The sequence below is a fragment of the Osmerus eperlanus genome, chromosome 4 (genome assembly GCF_963692335.1).
Source record: "Osmerus eperlanus chromosome 4, fOsmEpe2.1, whole genome shotgun sequence".
Lineage (NCBI taxonomy): Eukaryota > Metazoa > Chordata > Actinopteri > Osmeriformes > Osmeridae > Osmerus > Osmerus eperlanus.
In genome coordinates, this window is record NC_085021.1 from 23,283,808 (window position 1) to 23,304,650 (window position 20,843).

The 20,843-nt window shown below is 45.5% G+C and overlaps 1 protein-coding gene across 5 annotated transcripts in view; it reads right to left on the bottom strand.

Annotated features, from left to right (window-relative positions):
- LOC134019484 (myelin transcription factor 1-like) overlaps window positions 1–20,818 on the bottom strand; it is a 26,663-nt gene extending 5,845 nt beyond the window's left edge. For 3 of the 5 annotated variants that reach the window (XM_062460414.1, XM_062460412.1, XM_062460411.1), the window contains exons 1-11: window positions 20,607–20,818; window positions 19,504–20,390; window positions 18,792–19,116; window positions 17,638–17,772; window positions 15,772–15,862; window positions 15,466–15,585; window positions 12,232–12,452; window positions 11,929–12,119; window positions 10,472–10,696; window positions 1,257–1,399; window positions 636–698 (exon numbers count right to left, since the gene is read on the bottom strand). In XM_062460414.1, coding sequence (XP_062316398.1) covers window positions 636–698; window positions 1,257–1,399; window positions 10,472–10,696; window positions 11,929–12,119; window positions 12,232–12,452; window positions 15,466–15,585; window positions 15,772–15,862; window positions 17,638–17,772; window positions 18,792–19,116; window positions 19,504–20,382 — 2,393 coding nt within the window. In that variant the 5' untranslated portion in view covers window positions 20,383–20,390; window positions 20,607–20,818. The remainder of the gene's footprint in view (window positions 1–635; window positions 699–1,256; window positions 1,400–10,471; window positions 10,697–11,928; window positions 12,120–12,231; window positions 12,453–15,465; window positions 15,586–15,771; window positions 15,863–17,637; window positions 17,773–18,791; window positions 19,117–19,503; window positions 20,391–20,606) is intronic. The other 2 variants (XM_062460415.1, XM_062460413.1) reach the window with 1 other exon arrangement.
- Window positions 20,819–20,843: the final 25 nt, after the last annotated feature.

Below are 20,843 nucleotides of genomic sequence, written 5' to 3' on the forward strand. Positions count from 1 at the left end.
GGAAGGAAAGAAACAGACAGAAAGTGAGAGATAGAAAGTGAGAGATACAGAAAGAGAGAGACAGAAATGGAGAGAGAGATAAGGAGAGAGAGATAAGGAGAGAGAGAGGAAGACAGTAATAGTCAGCAGGAGCAGGTAGAGAGCAGCCAGGCAGAGATCCACAGGTTCTGTCATGCAGGAGGCCTGACCCCTGACCCCTGGCCCCAGAGAGATCCACAGTTTCTGTCATGCAGGAGAACTGACCCCTGACCCGAGAGATCCACAGGTTCTGTCATGCAGGAGGCCTGTCCCCTGACCCCTGACCCAGGAGAGATCCACAGGTTCTGTCATGCAGGAGGCCTGTCCCCTGACCCCTGAGAGATCCACAGGTTCTGTCATGCAGGAGGCCTGTCCCCTGACCCCTGAGAGATCCACAGGTTCTGTCATGCAGGAGGCCTGTCCCCTGATCCCAGAGAGATCCACAGGTTCTGTCATGCAGGAGGCCTGTCCCCTGACCCCTGAGAGATCCACAGGTTCTGTCATGCAGGAGGCCTAGGAGGAGGGTGTAATCTACCCTACCTGCGTCTAACCCTGACCCTGACCCCTGACCTCTGACCCTGGGTGTGGGGTGTGAGTCTCTACACTGGGTGTCCTACCTGCGATGGGAGGCGTAGTTTCCAGTGATATGACCACTACCATCACAACCAGGGGTGGGACACCTGGGGGAGAGAGAGGAGGAGGAGAGTGGAGGAGAGAGAAGGAGGACAGAGAGGAGGAGAGAGAGAGCATGAGAGAGAGAGAGAGAGAGAGAGAGAGAGAGAGAGAGAGAGAGAGAGAGAGAGAGAGAGAGAGAGAGAAGAGAGAGAGAGAGAGAGAGAGAGAGAGAGAGAGAGAGAGAGAGAGAGAGGAAAAGAGAGGAGAGGAGAGAAGGAGAAGCAGCGAGAGAGGGGGAGGAGAGAGATGAGGAGAGAGGTGAAAGGAAAGGAAGATAGAGTGAGGTCAGAGGAGGAGGAGTGTGTGTGTCTGCGTGTGATGAGGAGTGTGTGTGATGAGGAGTGTGTGTCTGTGTGTGATGAGGAGTGTGTGTGATGAGGAGTGTGTGTCTGTGTGTGATGAGGAGTGTGTGTGATGAGGAGTGTGTGTCTGTGTGTGATGAGGAGTGTGTGTGATGAGGAGTGTGTGTCTGTGTGTGATGAGGAGTGTGTGTCTGTGTGTGATGAGGAGTGTGTGTGATGAGGAGTGTGTGTGTCTGTGTGTGTGTGAAAGGGATCCCTTACAGAAGCAGGTCTTTCTTGCAGTCCTTGGGTTGGAACTTGATCTTGAAGTTGGGGGAAGTGACATCGCCAGGGTACTTCCTGTCCTCCCAGGCCTCACAGTCCTCAGGATCTGACGAGGCACAGGACTGGCCTGTGTGTTCCATCTGAAGGTCACACACACACATACCTTTGAATTAAAATCTTGCACATCATAGAACATGCTTGGGTAGAACCTTAGAAAACCTGGCAGGGTAGAACCTTAGAGAACCTGGCAGGGTAGAACCTTAGAGAACCTGGCAGGGTAGAACCTTAGAGAACCTGGCAGGGTAGAACCTTAGAGAACCTGGCAGGGTACTGTCATGGAAATTTTGGAATACAGTTATAATGTGTGTGTTTCATATATGAGGAATGTGTTTTAACGGAAGTCTAAAGTTGATTAAGAGTCAACTACATTTGGTAGAGATGCCATTCGCAGTTTTATAACTAGGAGACGGGAAGTCTGGGTGACCTGAGAGAGTTCTTGTCACCTGGGGAGGAAGAGACAGTTGGTCTGGAGACAAATGTGGATTCAACTGTATTGTTATTGTGATCTGCTGCTCTGACCCTTCCTGTAGACTTGTTTGAAGTGGCCCACACAAAGGACAGTTGACCATTTGACTGGTGAACCCCTGTGGTTTTACTATCTACTGGTTTGGGGAGAGAGGCCACAATAAAGAACCGTGGGAACTTGATATGAAGTCACTGTCACTGAGCAGTGCTGACCAATCACAGAGTTCAGAATAACCATTTGATCTAAAGTTTATATAAGGCAGGGTTTTGGGGTTGTTCTGTATCACTCTGGCGAACGACCTGTGGCTAGCACCTCCTTCGTTATGACTGATCACAAAGTACTTTGTTCAATCTTGATTTGTACAAGCAAAATACATTTATTGTAACCGCCATCTCTTGACTATTCAAATCTACACAGTGCCACTAGAATTTTTCCATATCACTTGGTGGCCAGTAGGGGGATCCTCATTGGTCTACGGCGTTCAGCAGGCGGCTCCCCTCGGCGAATTGATCTTCCGGCAAAAAGCCGCCTTTCCTTCCGCCATGCGTGAGACAGCAGGGCCAGGGGGGGCGCCCGTTGGACGTTTTGTGGCTGACGCGGGGTCTTCAAAAGAACCGGTGAGATATTCTTTTGGTTACTGTGTGATATTGAATTGTCTAAATGTGTGTTGTTTAGACTATGGTCAATAATTCGGTTTAGTTAGTAATAGGGCGGAGACTGGAGAAGAGTTTTGTCCTGTACGTGCAAGTCGTACAAATTAATCGGGTAAGGCCGGAGAACTTATCCTTTACGTGAAAGTCGTAAAAAAGCATGCAGGGAAAGTGTGCTGACGAGCGCACAAAAGGGTGATAAATTCACATGTTATATCGTGTTATGTGTCTTTTGAGACCCTAGGATTAGAATATGTTGGGTTAGTGATAGTTTGAGAAATTGTATTGGCTTTGGTGGTCATAACAGTTCTTATTTATTTACGGCCAAAACGTGATTCTAAGTCCCGAGAGAAAAGTATACTAGTCAGCTGTGTGAGTGAGAGTGTTTACAAAGGGTTTGAGTCCCTGAAGGTGGAGAACAAAGAAAAAAAAAATAGGAAGTATGGGCCTGTGAAATTTCAAAGTAGAGGTTTTAAGTTTGCAACACGCGTGTTCATTTTTGTTTTATATGTTTTTTGAGGTTAAAAGAAGTATGAGTAACTAATGGTGTCTATTATTCAACCTATATACAAATTACAAAAATCAAAATTTTAATTATTTTTCAAAAACTTTAATTATTTTTCGGTTTGAATATTTGTAATTTAAGATTGTGCAGTTATTTTCATTGAAAGTTGTGAAGTCGGAATTTAATTGTTTTTAGAAAAGAAAAGGGGTAATTGTGTCTTTATTTTCCGTCGTTGGTTATCGTTTATGGATTGTAATTCTGAAAATGAATGGTCTGGAGACAGAATTGACCTGTCCAAACATCGATTACATGAAGCAAAAGTATGGTAACGATAGTTTATTGCAAATGCAAATATGGATTGATAAATGTGGATTTTCGTTTTGTTTTAAGGACCTTATTGTATTGCGAAATGGGTTCGTGGAGAGAAATAGATACACGATTTTTTTTTTTTTTAGGTGGAGAAAATAATAGATTTTAGCCTGATTGGAGAGCTTTTTCTGATTGGATGGAGATAGGTCAGATATCTTCTGACATCTGCCATCTTTATAGATTTGCTTTGGATTCCCGCAAAGATTGAAGCTTGTGCCTTGATTTGCAATTGCCATTGTGTTTTAAAGAAGGAAAGGTTAAAGTCCTCTCCGGAACAAAGGGTTTGAGTCCCTGTTGTGTTTGGAATAAGCGTGTTGTGGGCTATGGTCAAAGCTGATGCAGAGCGTGTTGACATGCTGTTGAAAAAACATGTAGGCCAACACGAATTGCTAGGTAAGGTCAATCCAAACTGCGTGCTTTAATTGTGGGAATTTGAGCAAAATGTACGTGAATGTCCGGAGATGTGTCATCTTTGTTGAAAGTTTTCTAGAAATTGTGAGCGAACTCTCAAATCAGAGGGGTTCGTGACCGGAAGTTGAGTTCCGAAATGGTGGCGTACAATGTTTATCGGTTATGACACTGTTGGTAGAGGAGAGACGATTGTTTTACAACTCTGTGTTAACCGTTATATGTTTGATGTTAGACTTTACATCGGTCTGATTACCGCCAGAAGGCATTTGTTTTTGAAGACGGAGACATTCTGTTTTGAAAATGCTAATGTTAATTCTTTGACTGAATTCTCCACTTGAAAAGAGGCGCATGCGCTTGAGCCTAGCGGAAGTTGATTCTTTCAGTGAAGCTCATTCTGCGTGCAGTGCCCACACATGAGTGCAAAAATAAAATAAAAAATTCACTCATTTTATAGAGAATTTGACGTTGAATTGTGAAGTTTATTGGTTGGGAAAACAGATGCGTGTTTCTGTTTCTTTGTCAAACTTAAGAAAATATTGTGAGTTGCCATACTCTTGATTTGGAAATTATGTACAGACCGATTTTCTATATTATGAGCTTGATTCGTTATTGAATAACGCGCTGGAAATTTAGTGTTTGGGTAGGATAATTGGTAAAAGGCCAGTTTTGGCAATAAAAGCGGTATTCAGTTTAAGAATTACAATCCCGGGGTTATTGAAACTTTTATAGAAAGTTATGTGTTCAAACGGAAATGTTATGTTGTTTAAGGAATATTTTTGTTTATGTTAATGTTCGATGGTTTTATTTTTAATTTTGTGGGAGTTCACAGATGTTACTGTTGTTTAAAGAAATATGTAAAGGGTTATGAAGAAGTGATTAGAAAGATTGAGCCAGTCCGAGGGACTGAAGTGTATACAAGGGGAATTAGTTCGAGTGACCGAATTGCGTTTGTTGTTAAGGGCAAAGGTGCTACATATGTGTGTTTATTGCTGCTGAGATGATTTGTTGAAATGTGTTGGGTTTGGTGGTATTCATATTTACCTATTTAAATGGACTTGAAGTTGAAGCTTTGTCCAACCAGAATGCTAATACATGGGTAAACTGTCGTCCTCTGACGAGTGATATTAGGTGCATATGTAGATTTCGGAGCCTAATTTTTAATGGTTGATAGACTTGTAAAGAAAATCCAGGCTGTGACTGTTGGTTAATGGCTAATGGTGAAAACGTGGAGGAAGTGCATTTTGCTCTGTCCTGAGACAAAGGAGAGTCCAGGAAGTTGAATTTGCAACTATGGCAACGACATTGGCTAACAAACTAACAGACCGACAGGCGGGTACAGGCTAGTAAAGGAATTGCAGCTTGATATTTGAGATCCAGGATGAGTAACCGCATGACGCATGCGCAGATGGAAATTGAGAAATTGACTAAGACGAAAATTTAGAGAAATAGATAAATTTGAAGCGAATTTACATATTAATTTGGTTACTTTTGAAATATGTTACGTGATGAGTATTTTGAGACATTTGCTAACAAGGTTTTGTTTGTTTGAGGACATTTTAAATGAGTTTCAGAAATTCAGAGGAAAGGTGGGGGCTACAAAAAAAAAAAAAAAGTCCCGTTACGATGAGTTTTACAATGGTGATCCCAGAGGGTGTAATTCTGCATACTTATGTGAGTATTAATGGTGAAAGATGTGTCCGTTTAGATGAATTCGAAGTTTGGTGGTTTACGAATGTATGATTTAACATTTGTTCTAAATCCTAGCCAAACAGGGAGGTAGAAGCCTTTCAGACCAGGACTTGTATTTACGAGCGGAAAATCTGTGGTGTGTGATGGTATCCATAAAAATGCAGAAATTAGACCCTGGTTCATAAATTAGTTCTAATTGGATTGGAAAAGTTATACTTTAGCAAAATTAAGTGAATAGATGGTAAACGCCAACCATCTGTGTTTACGCTCCTGTTTCGCCCGCGAGACAAAAATGCTGCCTCCCCCTTCCTCAGTTACGACGCACTAAATTCTAAAAAATATATTTTTTAGACGCTACACATGTTATACATCGTTGGAAAGCTACGATTCTTGTGCTTCCATTGAAATAAACCAATTCAAGATCAAGTCGCAATAGCAAGCAAAGTCAACGTCTTTTTCCGGTGAACATTCCTTCAACAATGCCAAAGAAAAAAGTTGTACTCACCCTAAGTTGTTCAAATAGGTCCAGGTGTGCAAATCATGCCATCAAAACTTGATCTGCGTAAGTCCCAAGGGTTCAAAGTATCTAACCATGTAAAGTAATTCGTCCAAATACAATGTTTTACGTTCATGAATAGCCATTATCCTTTGTTTCATTATGCAAGTTAGCCGACGGAAGAAACAACTTGTTCACATAAAAGTGTTATTTTCTCCGATTTATCAACGGAGTATTTACAAAATGAAGGTCTCAAAATGTCCGTTGAACCCTCCCCTTTTGATTGACACCTTGTTCGACCCAATAGGAGCTTCCATGCCCCGTTGACAGCCCTCTAAAGCCAACTAGGTCTGTGCGTCCTGCCCCCCCCCCGCCCCCCCCCCCCCCACACTCGTTCTAAACAAATTTCTCGAACTGGCTTCGACTGGCTCTGAAATTAGCTCGTTAGCCTTGTAGCTGACAGCTAGCTGAAAATGCCAATACCTCATTTGTATGCGTCTGTGGAGCCTTCAAAATAACAGTCGATTGCGCAATATGGTTGACAGAATCAGTGTTCTTTGTGCGCCAATCCTTGGAATCAGATAAAGCACTCCAATGTGTTCATGCTTCAGTTTTTGTGTTTCAGTATTACTAATTAGGGATTTAGCTATTATATATGATATTTCTAAGTACCAGAGATGGGCCAGAGATAACAATTATGAAAAATAATACCTTTTTATTTGACCTTGACCTTGGTTACAAAGGGTCATTTTGGAGTCTCCAAAAGACCCTTTTAGAAAATTCCTGGATGTACTCTTATAAAAACATGTGTCAAATATGAATATATTGTGGTATTATGTTTGACTTTTGATTTGAATTGGGTAAGGCTTCAACCTGTGGTCCAATTTAGTCTTCCAGATAATACCTACCACCTCTAGGCCTCTTCAGGCCTCTGTTTTCAAAACAAAATCTAGGCGGAAATAGAAATTTTCACTTTCCTTGTGTTCAAGCTTCTATTACTCAACACTAGAAGGACTGACAGGGGTCCTGACAACAGGGGACATAACTTCAGAGTGTCAGCTTTCAAAAGAGATCATTTACATGCATGTACTCCAAATGGTTCAAGAACAGCTTCCAATTTACTTTGGGTATGCTGTTTAGGCGTTTTCAGGCAAATTTAACAGGAACATGAAAAGGTTAAAAGAAATGAAAAAAGGTTGAGAGTTTTTGCTTTGTTCCACAGCGCGTTGTTTGATGCGAGTTTGAAATGCGCGATTGTTTATTTGAGTTGATTCACTAACAAAGAGTAATTGAGATAGCTGGTAAATATAGGAATATTCAAAGGTGTATACCTTACATGCTTTGATAAAACTTTTGAGGAGTTAAAGAATAAGGTTTTGTTTTACGGGTTTATGTTAAATTGTGAATTTAAAGGTTTAAAAGAAAAAGGGAGAGTTTATATTTTCTTTTGTCTTAAGGGCATGGTACAATGTTTTGGGATAAACAGTTAGGCTGTGATGAGGTTGTTTTATTATGGTATTGGTTCATGAAGAGGGTTATGATAATTTGGTTTTGAAATAATTTTGGAAGACTCATTAAGTCTGATAAATTGTGGTGTGATGGTTGTGCTAAGTAGCTTGTTCTGGACTGCAGCCAAAGCAAGTTATGAAGTTCTACCTATCTAACCTATATAGAAATATAGATGGGGTATAAGTTTGGCTAATGGTTACATTAAGAACATTTTATGGTCTATGTTTTATTTTGGAATCATACAGATTAAATTCTGGTTTAGGGTAGTGATGCTGGTTTTCTACATGTCTTGGAAAAAGAGAGATTTGATTTAATGAATTTAAATACAAAAAAAATTAAAAGGGAATCTGAAATTTAAAGGTATTCATTTGAACTGTTCCTAAAGGTTTTTGAAGAAAAGATAATAAGAGACTAAAAGTTGAGGTTATTCGTAATTTGGCTGTTTTCTAAAAATAGTTTTATTTTATACAAATTGGTTCAAAGGTTGGTTGCTTCAGTGTAAGCTTGTTAATTCATAAAAGGGAAAAGAGTTAACATATTTACTGATAGTTAAATACATCATTGGTGTTACATATGATTTTGGGAAAGGTATGGAAACAGGAAGTTTCTTATTTTCACTTATAGAACAACTTGCTGTATGCAAATGTGGAATTCACTCTAACAATTATGATTATTCCACAGGGAAAATGCTAGTGCTGATACTAGCTGGAGCAGTTTCTAGATTGCCTGAATGCATTGATGAACTAACTAGAATATGTTTTTGATGTTGATATGTTTACAGGAAGTGATGAGATGATGTTGCTATGTCCGGATGAGCCTAACTTGACAAATTTGGGCTTACAGGACTCTTTTGAGGAAAATTGTTGTGTGACCTTGATACAACATTTGTTACAGATTCTTTAAGGGAAGCGCAGGCTTCTTAGAGAGGAAGAGATGACGTTTAGGAATTTATGACTGACTGATGACTGACTGATCCAAACAGAGAGTGACTATGGGGGTTTTATGGTTTTATGAATTTAGCTTCAGTAGTTTGTGATAGGATTGTGAGGGTTTGATATGATATTGCTGAGTTGAAAGTATTGGACTGTATTTAACCCAGAGTGAGAATTTTGTTTTGTTTGAGTATATTTGATAAGAATTACAGAATACAGCGGACAGATGGAGAAAGGAATGGTGGAATGGAGATTCGAACTTGGACTAATCCACAAGAAAATGCGTTTTGGAAAAAGGAAGGATATGAGAATAAAAAATGGAGGTTGTATGGTCTGCATAAAACATTTATCTTGAGATTTTGCTAAGTTAACACATGGAAAGATCATGCCTCTACAGTTTGTGTGATATCAAGAATGCATCATTTTAGCATACAAGAGGATTTGTAATGGATGCATAGTCATTTTTTTGTTAATATTTCATATGTGGGACAAGTATTATGAGAAAAGGAATTTAAACACGATAAGCTTCACAGTTAAGGTTAGAGAAACCATTTGGGTATTGATAGATGGATTTTGTAGAGTTCAATTTTTGGAGAAGTGATACTGTTTAATGATTGTTGATGGGAAGAAGTTTTAGACTTCTCAGGGGCTCAGTGATCAAGCTTTTGTTAATTTAGATTATTTTCGATGGGATTTTTCTTTGAGGATATGTAATGATAATGGGTCACACTTGTTTAAGGAAGTTATTTTGGTGTTGATAGGATTCAACATTGTGTTAATCACTTCAGTTGAATGAGAGAACAGAACTTTGAAGACGAAGTCAGACGACAAGAAGTCAGTTACCTTTAACTCTGTGAGAATGTGCTTGTTTATCACTGTGCAACCTTTTTGGAGTCTATTTTGTGTGAGATTCACAGGCAGGTGAAGGAGGTTATTCCTATGACTGGACCGCTGCATGATTTGATACCAGAGGACTGGATCGTGGTGAAGGACCTGAAACGCCTGGTAAAACCCAAGGTGGACGGGGCCATACCAGATTCTCCTGACGACTAATCCGGCGGTTAAGATCGAGGGGAGAGCAACGTGGATACACGCTAACCATTGCGTGCACCTTGTCTGGAGACGGAAGCATTGGATACGCGTTCTGCGTAGTACCAAGGAAATTTCCGAGCTGTACGCGAAGTGCAGTGTCGTTGAAAGTTGCCCTGAGCAATTTGATCGTCGTTTGCAATCGATTCGACTAGACTACACCGCCTGACAGAAGTTTGCCTACATCCAACTGAAGATGGCATCCGTTCCGACAACCTGGACTTTGTGGTGTACGGGGTACAATGGGTTTTGTCTTGAGACTAGCATTTCTTATGTTAATGTTTGAATTATTTTTCTTAATTAACTGTTTGGGTTTATGGAATTGTAAAAAAAAAAATATATATATTTTGGAATTGTCATGGAAATTTTGGAATACAGTTATAATGTGTGTGTTTCATATATGAGGAATGTGTTTTAACGGAAGTCTAAAGTTGATTAAGAGTCAACTACATTTGGTAGAGATGCCATTTGCAGTTTTATAACTAGGAGACGGGAAGTCTGGGTGACCTGAGAGAGTTCTTGTCACCTGGGGAGGAAGAGACAGTTGGTCTGGAGACAAATGTGGATTCAACTGTATTGTTATTGTGATCTGCTGCTCTGACCCTTCCTGTAGACTTGTTTGAAGTGGCCCACACAAAGGACAGTTGACCATTTGACTGGTGAACCCCTGTGGTTTTACTATCTACTGGTTTGGGGAGAGAGGCCACAATAAAGAACCGTGGGAACTTGATATGAAGTCACTGTCACTGAGCAGTGCTGACCAATCACAGAGTTCAGAATAACCATTTGATCTAAAGTTTATATAAGGCAGGGTTTTGGGGTTGTTCTGTATCACTCTGGCGAACGACCTGTGGCTAGCACCTCCTTCGTTATGACTGATCACAAAGTACTTTGTTCAATCTTGATTTGTACAAGCAAAATACATTTATTGTAACCGCCATCTCTTGACTATTCAAATCTACACAGTGCCACTAGAATTTTTCTATATCAGTACAAACTTAGAGAACCTGGCAGGGTAGAACCTTAGAGAACAAACCTCCTCCATGTCCTCTTCTCTCTGGCGGTTGGGTTTAGTGTAGTCCAGAGGCCCCTCCCACTCCTCTTGCTTGTGGGTGTGGCCTAGGAGAGGCGAGGTCAGGTGGAGGAGGGAGGAGGAGGAGGGGTCAGGAGAGAGCACACCTGGACTGGAGCCCTCATGTTTAATAGGCTTCTTCATGCTCAGGTCCAGAGTTCCATTCTCATCCACCTCAATGTCCACATTCTGTAGCCAGGGGTCACATGGGGTCACACAGGGGTCATACAGGGGTCACAGAGGGAGGGATAAGAGAGGGAGATATGAGAGGTAGGGAGGGTGGGAGGGAGGGATGAGAGGGAGAAATGAGAGAGGGAGGGATGAGAGGGAGGGATGAGAGGGAGGGATGAGAGAGATGAAAGGGAAAGGGATGAGGGAGGGAGGGATGAGAGAGGGAAGGATAAGAGAGGGAGGGATGAGAGAGATGAGAGGAAAAGGGATGAGAGGGATGAGAGAGGGAGGGATGAGAGAGGGAAGGATAAGAGAGGGAGGGATGAGAGAGATGAGAGGAAAAGGGATGAGAGGGATGAGAGAGGGAGGGATAAGAGAGGGAGGGATGAGATTGATGAGAGAGGGAATGATGAGAGAGGGAAGGATGAGAGGGAGAGGGAGAGATGAGAGAGGGAGGGATGAGAGGGGGAGGGATGAGATAGGGAGGGATGAGAGAGATGAGAGGGAAAGGGATGAGAGGGATAAGAGAGGGAGGGATGAGATTGATGAGAGAGGGAATGATGAGAGAGGGAGGGATGAGAGGGGGAGGGATGAGAGGGAGGGATGAGAGAGAGAGGGAGAGATGAGAGAGGGAGGGATCAGAGGGGGAGGGGTGAGAGGGAGGGATGAGAGGTATGGAGGGATGAGAGGGGGAGGGATGAGAGGGAGAGGGATGAGAGAGGGAGGGATGAGAGGGAGGGAGGGATGAGAGGGGGAAGGAGGGAGGGATGAGAGGGGGAGGGATGAGAGGGAGGGAGGGATGACAGGGAGGGAGGGATGAGAGGGGGAGGGAGGGATGAGAGGGAGGGGTGAGAGGGAGGGAGGGGAGGGGGAGGGATGAGAGGGAGGGAGGGATGAGAGGGGGAGGGATGAGAGGGAGGGATGACAGGGAGGGAGGGGAGGGGGAGGGATGAGAGGGAGGGATGAGAGGGGGAGGGATGAGAGGGAGGGAGGGATGAGAGGGAGGGAGGGATGAGAGGGGGAGGGATGAGAGAGGGAGGGAGGGATGAGAGGGAGGGAGGGATGAGAGGGGGAGGGAGGGATGAGAGGGGGAGGGATGAGAGGGGGAGGGAGGGATGAGAGGGAGGGAGGGATGAGAGGGGGAGGGAGGGATGAGAGGGGGAGGGATGAGAGGGAGGGAGGGATGAGAGGTGGAGGGATGAGAGGGAGGGAGGGATGAGAGGGGGAGGGATGAAAGGGAGGGAGGCTACCTTGGGGTGCGTAAGGGTGCTGCGTGTGCTGAGGTTCTCTGGACGCTCCCAGCAGCGCGTTGACAGATTCAAGATGGCGGTGGCGGCCATGTGTGCCTCCTCGGCATCGTGTGAGTAGGAGGAGTTCCTGTTGCCATAGCTACTGTGGAGGCTGAGGCTGGGGGAGGAGGACTTAGGGAACGAGTGTTTAGCTGGTGGAGGAGAGAGAGGGAGAAGGGGGGAGGAGAGTGGGAAGGGGTATGTAGTTACATGGTAGGTAACCTTAACATGAAGTGTGGCTGATTATTGAGGGATATTCCATACATTTGAAGGCTTTCGGTGAGCTTTCGCCGGCCGCCATCTTTGGAGCCAGCATGCGTTTCCCAAACACCTGCACATCGAAGCTGGCGTAGTCGAAGGAGACCTTGGAGTACTTCTCCAGCTCCCTGGCCAGGTTAGCTCTAGCCACGCTAGGCATGCTGGGAGACAGGCTGGGGTACGGACCCAGCTGGGACCCCTCCACATGCTTGACATAGCACATGGGTCTGGAAGGGGGAGGAGGGGGAGGGAGGGAGAGCGGGAGGGGGGAGGGGGAGGAGAAAAAGTTGGAAGGGGAGGGGGGATTGGTGAGAGATAGTTGGGAGGGGGCAAAAAGCACTATTACTACACAGTTTGATACATCTTACTCACAATATACATGATATTGTATTTCTTCTTACAGAGAGAGGGAAAAAAAGAGGTAGAGAGAAGGAGAGGTAGAGAGAGGGAGAGGTAGAGAGAGGAGAGGTAGAGAGAGGGAGAGGTATAGAGAGGAGAGGTAGAGAGAGGAGAGGTAGAGAGAGGGAGAGGTAGAGAGAGGTAGAGAGAGGAGAGGTAGAGAGAGGAGAGGTAGAGAGAGGGAGAGGTAGAGAGAGGAGAGGTAGAGAGAGGAGAGGTAGAGAGAGGGAGAGGTAGAGAGAGGGAGAGGTAGAGAGAGGAGAGGTAGAGAGAGGGAGAGGTAGAGAGAGGGAGAGGTAGAGAGAGGAGAGGTAGAGAGAGGGAGAGGTAGAGAGAGGTAGAGAGAGGAGAGGTAGAGAGAGGAGAGGTAGAGAGAGGGAGAGGTAGAGAGAGGGAGAGGTATAGAGAGGAGAGGTAGAGAGAGGAGAGGTAGAGAGAGGGAGAGGTAGAGAGAGGAGAGGTAGAGAGAGGAGAGGTAGAGAGAGGGAGAGGTAGAGAGAGGGAGAGGTAGAGAGAGGGAGAGGTAGAGAGAGGAGAGGTAGAGAGAGGAGAGGTAGAGAGAGGAGAGGTAGAGAGAGGGAGAGGTAGAGAGAGGAGAGATAGAGAGAGGAGAGGTAGAGAGAGGGAGAGGTAGAGAGAGGGAGAGGTAGAGAGAGGGAGAGGTAGAGAGAGGAGAGGTAGAGAGAGGGAGAGGTAGAGAGAGGGAGAGGTAGAGAGAGAGAGGAACATGATACTGAGCAGGAGTGGGGCAGGATTAAAAGCTCTTATCAGCTGAGGGCATGTTGTAGAGCACAGCATTTATGAGCTTTAAAACCCTCTCACTTTCCTGGAGAGCTGGCGTCTGTCAGAACAGAATCCCAGGAGAAGCCCCAACACACACACACACTCACACATCTCACACACACTAACACATCTCACACACATCTCACACACACACTCACACATCTCACACACACTAACACATCTCACACACACACACACCACACACACACACACACACACACACACACACTAACACATCTCACACACACACACACGCTCACAAATCTCACAAACACACTCAGACATCACACAGACACACACACTCACACATCTCACACACACACTCAGACATCACACACACACACCACACACACACTCAGACACCACACACACACTCAGACATCACACACACACTCACACACACTCACGCATCACACACTCTCAGACACACACTCACACATCACACACACTCTCTCAGACACACTCAGACATCACACACACACCACACACACACTCAGACACACACACACTCAGAGACACACACACACACACTCAGACATCACACACACACTCTCAGACACACACACACTCAGACACACACACACACACACACAGACATCACACACACACTCTCAGACACACATGTGCTCTTAGTGGAGGCAGAGAGTCTCTGGCCAGCTGTCAGTCTGCCCCATGTGTTCCATGTGTTCCATGTGTTCTATTAGAAGTCTGAAGGCTACTAGAAGTGTCTGTGTGTTCTAACCACACAGGACAGCTCATTAGCATAACAATGACCACAACAAGACCCTCCATATGAGGTTTTCATCCGGCTGGCGTGCTTCAACCACTAAGGTGCCTCAGGAAAGCAATTAATTTCTCCCCCAATCCTCACAATGCCCCTACAGCTACGAATAATTTGCTTATTGGCTGCATTACTAATTAACATACCAGAGAGAGGCATAGAATACCTCAGTGCAGTCTGCAGTCATGATGAGGCCAGATGAGGGAAAGAGAGAGAGAGAGACATGGAGAGAGAAAGATGTGGAGAGAGATGGAGAGAAAGAGAGAGATGGAGAGAGAGATGGAGAGAGAGATGGAGAGAAAGAGACAGAGAGAGAGAGAGAGAGGGGGGGGACAGAGGGGTGGAAAGAGAGAGAGATGGGGTGACTGGGCCTGCTCATGTAGCCTGGTCTTAACCAGACTCTCGTACATTGCATTTGTACAGAGAGTCTGGCCTCGCTCCATTGACAAGCGTTGACTTCCTTGTAGGCGGGTACTCTGTTGAAGTTTAAAACTATTGGATCTGCCCAGAGCCACTCTGATCTGCCATAACCAATCGCTAGCGTTTGCCTTAGCCAATTCCTTCACCACTACTGTAACAGAGCTAGCTGCCGTAGCTGGAAAATCAAACTGTTCCCGAACCCCGTGGGGAGGAAGGCCACAACATCATGGCCACCAACAAAACTCAGCAAAACTTGTTCTTGCTCCGGCTTTATGGCTTTGCTCGCATCTTTCTCCGCCGCCATTACGGAACTACAACAGAAACTAGCGCACAACATCAACATCATCCTTCTCAGCCACTCCCTCTGTTCGCTGATTCGCCGGTAGAAAATCAACCTGAAAAATCTGACTTACGTACCTCATGGCCAGACCTATGTACAGAAGCAAAAATAAAATTGAGCGGAAGTACGTAGGAGGGCAGAGCCAGGCTACTGCTCATGAGAGTTATTTATTAAATGTATAAAAACGAATATAAATAACACTATAAGGATTCAAATGATTGTACTTTTTTTGTTGCCATGTGCATTTTTGCATGTTTCCTGTGTTTCAGTATATTAGTGTCGTACATCAGGGCTGGAGTTGTTTTGGACGGATTTCACTTGAGATGTACCAGGAGATGTTGAGATGTACCAGGTGTAGAGATGTACCAGGAAATGTTGAGATGTACCAGGTGTTGAGATGTACCAGGTGTAGAGATGTACCAGGTGTTGAGATGTACCAGGTGTAGAGATGTACCAAGTGTAGAGATGTACCAGGAGACATATAAGCTTCCTCCCAAAACCCTCTCCTCTTCCTCACCTCAGTATGCGCTCATTGGTTGGACTTCCTTTGAGGTGCTCTCCAATTGGCTGAGGCAGCAACTGCTTGTCGTTGCCCTTGGAAAGCTTGTCGGCAGCAGCGATTGGACAGCCTGACAGACTGGGAGGAGTCACAGGAAAGACTGGTCGAGTGCGGGACAGGAAATACCGTAAGAAAACCAAGACTATGTAACACACACCCACGCACACACACACCCACGCACACACACACCCACGCACACACACACCCACGCACACACACACCCACGCACACACACACCCACGCACACACACACCCCGGGGATACCTGCGGTGAGTGTTGCGGTTGCTGTTGACGTGTCCCTGACCGGTGCAGCCAGGAGTCGGACACTTCAGCACGTTCTCATGCATGGCCAGAACTGGAGGGAGAAACCATGGTTACACTTAGAACTGGAGGGAGAAACCATGGTTACACTCAGAACTGGAGGGAGAAACCATGGTTACACTCAGAACTGGAGGGAGAAACCATGGTTACACTCAGAACTGGAGGAATGCTGTCCTTATCTTATGTACCCTTACAAAAAAGAAGTATACTTCATGTTTATTTTGTAAGTATACTTAGCATAAAAAGTATACTATTATCATGGTACTTAAGAGTATACTAGCAGTGTACTTAAAGTGTACTTATTTCTATACTATTTTTGTACTAAGTAAACTGAATTGGCCCACTTTTTAGGTCATTTAGTACACTTTAAAGTACACTTATAGTGTATTTGAGGTTTACTTTTGAATACTGTAAAGTAGCCTGTGTAGTGCACTTTCAGTTCATAAAGTATATTTCCTAAAGTACTTCAAAGGATACTTTGGAATACTCTAAAGTAACCTGTGTAGTGCACTTTCAGTTCATGAAGTATACTTCCTAAAGTACCTCAAAGTATACTTTGCAATACTTTCAAGTGCATTTTCAATTAATGTAAGTACGTCAAGAAGTTAACTTAATAAATGTCAATTTACTCTGATTTCCTAATATATTTAAATGTTTAGGGGCCCTTCACACGCCGCTGATCTTGCGTCGCCAAGTAACACCACAGATCCTTAGCTGAAAGAAGCTAATTATTGTGTATACACAAAAGATGAAATAATCCAGCTCCTCTTATGAAACGTAACACTCATTTAACTCATGGTTACGATGGTAAACCGGCACAACAATGACAATTACCACGCAACAAAACACTACATTCTAAGCAGACACATAAATGTATTTCGAACAAACGGCAAACTTAGCGGCAAATTTTTACATTATTTACCGCCTTGCATCATGGGAATTGACCTTCATTTTTTTACTTCCTTATTTCGTTCTTCTTCAGTCAGTTTGACAGTATAACCTTCAAATGCACAATGCAACCCTTCTGTCTGCTTCTTTCTCAAGTAGCTTTTTCGTTTTTTCAATTAATACTCCAATTGATAATTAGTATAAGAGTATAGGGCTTCAAAATGTTTTTGCAGTAATTAAGGTTACAGCTTCAGTACGAAAAAAGATTCAATGTGCAATGCATAATAGATTTTCCTAGACATGAATAATTAGAATGAGATGGATCTAAAGAATTTAACCTGTAATGTACTTAAAAATTATTTTGACTGTTTTTGCTGTATAATAATAGAAAACGTACATCGTACTCCAGAAGAAATGTATACAATTTTATGTTTCAAAGTATACTTCTTAAAAGTATATCAAAAGTGAACTATTTTCAAAGCATACTTAAAAGTATATCAAAAGTGAACTAAAAGTGTACTATCCATATTTTAGTATACTTATAGTATACTTTAATATACTTATTTTTTGTAAGGGTATGGTACTCGTTTCAGGTTCTAGGTTCTATAACTTAGGGGAAGGTTCACCTACTCTCCAGGGGATCCTGTGTTCTTCCTTCCAATCCTGTACAAAGTATGTTCTAGGTACTAGGCTATAGGTACTGAGCACTAGGTTCTATGTATCTACTAGGTTCTAGTTACTGGGTCCTAGGTTCTAAGAACTTGGTTTAAGGTATGTACTAGGTTTTAGGTACTTTAGGCTTTAGAGTCTGAGTTCTAGGTTAGTATATGTACTAGGCTTTAAAGTATAGGTTCTAGGATGTAAGTACTAGGTCTATGTTCTAGGTACCAGGTTATAGCTACTAGGTGAAGGTGTACGTACTCTCTGGGGGAATCCTGTCCTTGTGTGGACATCCTGAGAGGCTGCGATGGTGGGGGTAGAGGCCGGTCACATGACCTGTCCCATCACACCCTGGGGTGGGGCACCTGATTTCTCTCTTCTCGGGTCGACTGCTCTCTGGGGGAGAGAGGGTGAAGAGATGGAAGGTAGTTGAGGAGAGGGGCAAAGGAAAGGAGAGGTTGAGGGGAAAAGAGGAGGAGAGGGTAGATTGAGGAGGAGATACATAGGGGGGAGGAGGAGAGGAGGGGGATGGAGACATGACAAGGCAATGCTCCATTGGCCACTAAATTGAATTTTAATGAGACAAGTAGCACTTAATTAGACCTGTTGGGACGGTGGTGAGAGACATGACAACTTGTCTCCCTCTGTCTCTCTTCCTCTCTCCCTCCTACCTCTCTCCTACCTCAATTTCTCACTGTACTTCCCTCCCTCTCCCTCCCTCCTCTCCCATCCTCCTCTCCCTCCCTCCTTCTCCTACCCCTGGCTCCCTCCCTCTCCCTCCCTCTCCCTCCCTCCTCTCCCATCCTCCTCTCCCTCCCTCCTTCTCCTACCCCTGGCTCCCTCCCTCTCCCTCCTCTCCCTCCCTCCTCTCCCATCCTCCTCTCCCTCCCTCCTTCTCCTACCCCTGGCTCCCTCCCTCCTCTCCCATCCTCCTCTCCCTCCCTCCTTCTCCTACCCCTGGCTCCCTCCCTCTCCCTCCCTCCTCTCCCATCCTCCTCTCCCTCCCTCCCTCCATCCCTCCCTCCTTCTCCTACCCCTGGCTCCCTCCCTCTCCCTCCCTCCCTCTCCCTCCCTCCTCTCCCATCCTCCTCTCCCTCCCTCCCTACCTCCTTCTCCTACCCCTGGCTCCCTCCCTCTCCCTCCCTCCCTCTCCCTCCCTCCTCTCCCATCCTCCTCTCCCTCCCTCCCTCCCTCCCTCCTTCTCCTACCCCTGGCTCCCTCCCTCTCCCTCCCTCCTCTCCCATCCCATCCCTCCCTCCCTCCCTCCCTCCCTCCCTCCTTCTCCTACCCCTGGCTCCCTCCCTCTCCCATCCTCCTCTCCCTCCCTCCCTCCCTCCCTCCCTCCCTCCCTCCCTCCCTCCCTCCCTCCCTCCTTCTCCTACCCCTAGCTTCCTCCCCCTCATTCCCTCTCCCACCTTTGCTGGTGAAGAAGCTCTTGCGCAGAACATCCAAGTGTTTGGGTCTGTCCTCCATGGTGAAGTAGTGTTGGTGCTGGGGGGGTCGGAGGTCGGGGGGGGGTCTGAGGTCGGTGGGGGGTCGGAGCAGGTCGCGAGGCCCTCCCCTCCCCTGCTGGGCCTTCAGGGCGATGGCCTGTTCCAGCAGACCAAGGTTCCCTCTCGACATGTCAAACATCTCAGAGTCGTCGGTGGAGCGCAGGGACTGGCTGTCCTCATCATCGCCATCTTCATCATCGTTCTCAGACTCCTCAGAGCGCACCTCGATCACGTCCAGGGGAGGGGCCTTACATTTACATTTATTCATTTAGCCGACGCATTTATCCAAAACGACTTCCAAGAGAGAGCTTTACAAAAGTGCCTAGGTTACTGATCATAACAACGAGATAGCCCCAAACATTGCGGGTAGCCAAAACATGAAGCACACATTGTGAAAAAACAAATAAGTGCCAAAGGCAAGAACCATAAGAGCATGTAGTTAAACAAGTTACAATTAAACAACATGAACCTCAAAAGTGCAAGAGTGTACCCGCAGAAAAGCAAGCACAATAATATATTTCACAGGGAGTACAATAATTTTAAATCAGTTACAACTAACCAACAAGAGCAACAAGTCTCTCAATAAGAGTCAATGTGATCCTGGAGGAAACTAACACTAGTTTCAAACACTTACCTTGTGGGGGTTGTAGTTCTCTGGGGAGCTGGCCTTGTGGGGGTTGTAGTTCTCTGGGAAGCTGGCCTTGTGGGGGTTGTAGTTCTCTGGGGAGCCGGCCTTGTGGGGGTTGTAATTTTCCACCAGGCTGGCCCTGTGGGAGTTGTAGTCCATCAGGCTAGACCTATGGGGTATGTAGTTCTCTCGTTGACTGGACTTATTGGGCCTGTAGTCCTCGAGAGGGCTATGGGAATTGTAGTTCTCTTGTGGACTGGTGTTATGGGAGTCAAAGTCTTCCTGTGGTGTGGAATTGTTGGAGTTGTAGTTCTCTGGCAGACGGGTGCAATGGGACTCCCCCGGTGGGCAGACTGAGTGGTCATTAGCACTGGCGTCTGATCCCTGAGTGTCTATGCTGCTGGTGATGTCAGAGGTGGGCGGGGTGTCCCCCTCCTCCCCCTCCTCCCCCTCTCTTATCTCATCTTCATCCTCTTCCTCCTCTTCCTCCCGGACGTCACGCTGCTCTGATTCTCTCCTCTCCTCCTCCTCCTCTTCACTCTGTTGATGAATGTTTACAGGGTGATACTGGGGATGCTCCTCCCTCGGAACATAACATCTGAATTCCTTCACTTCTGTCACCTCGTCCTCTTCCTCCTCTCTTGCTGATGTGAAATCAGCCTCCATCTCCATGGCAACAGGTTCATGTCCGCTGGGGCTTCTGGCTCGGTTGTTTGTGTTTGTGTTGTTGTGAGGAACTTGGCTGAGGTGAAGGAGCGAGCTGGCTACTATGTGATGGTAGCTAGGTTCCCTCTCCTCCTCCCCCTGCTCCTCCTCAATCCTCTGGGGTGCAGTTCCCTCTCTGGCCACTGAGGGTGCTGTGCCAGGTGAAGGCTCGATGATCATGCACTCTTCTGGGAGAGAAGAACAAAGCGTAAACCCTGCGTCCCAAATCACACACCTACTTCAGTGCATACCGATGCTCCCTAATAAGGACGTACTGTTGCATGCAGTATGCATACAGTTGAGAAATACAAATTACATAATATTGCACCTTGAACCCACAGAATTGTTTTATGTTACTTCAAGATAAGACCACTTTTTGTATGTAGCTATGTAGCAACACCTACCTTCCTCTGGCTCAGCTGAAGACGTGCTCTCAACCGCCGGCTCTCTCTCTCCCTCCTCCTCTGCTCCCTCTCCCTGCTTGTTCTCTGCTCCCTGTGTCTCCTCTCTTCCCTCCTCTCCTCCCTCCTCCTCCTCCGTCTCCTCCTCCTCTTCCTTCGTCTTCTCAGCGAGGGTCGACCCCTTTGCAACCTCCTCCTCCCCCCCACCCTCCCCTCCCTCCGGCTCGCTGGCCTCCCTCC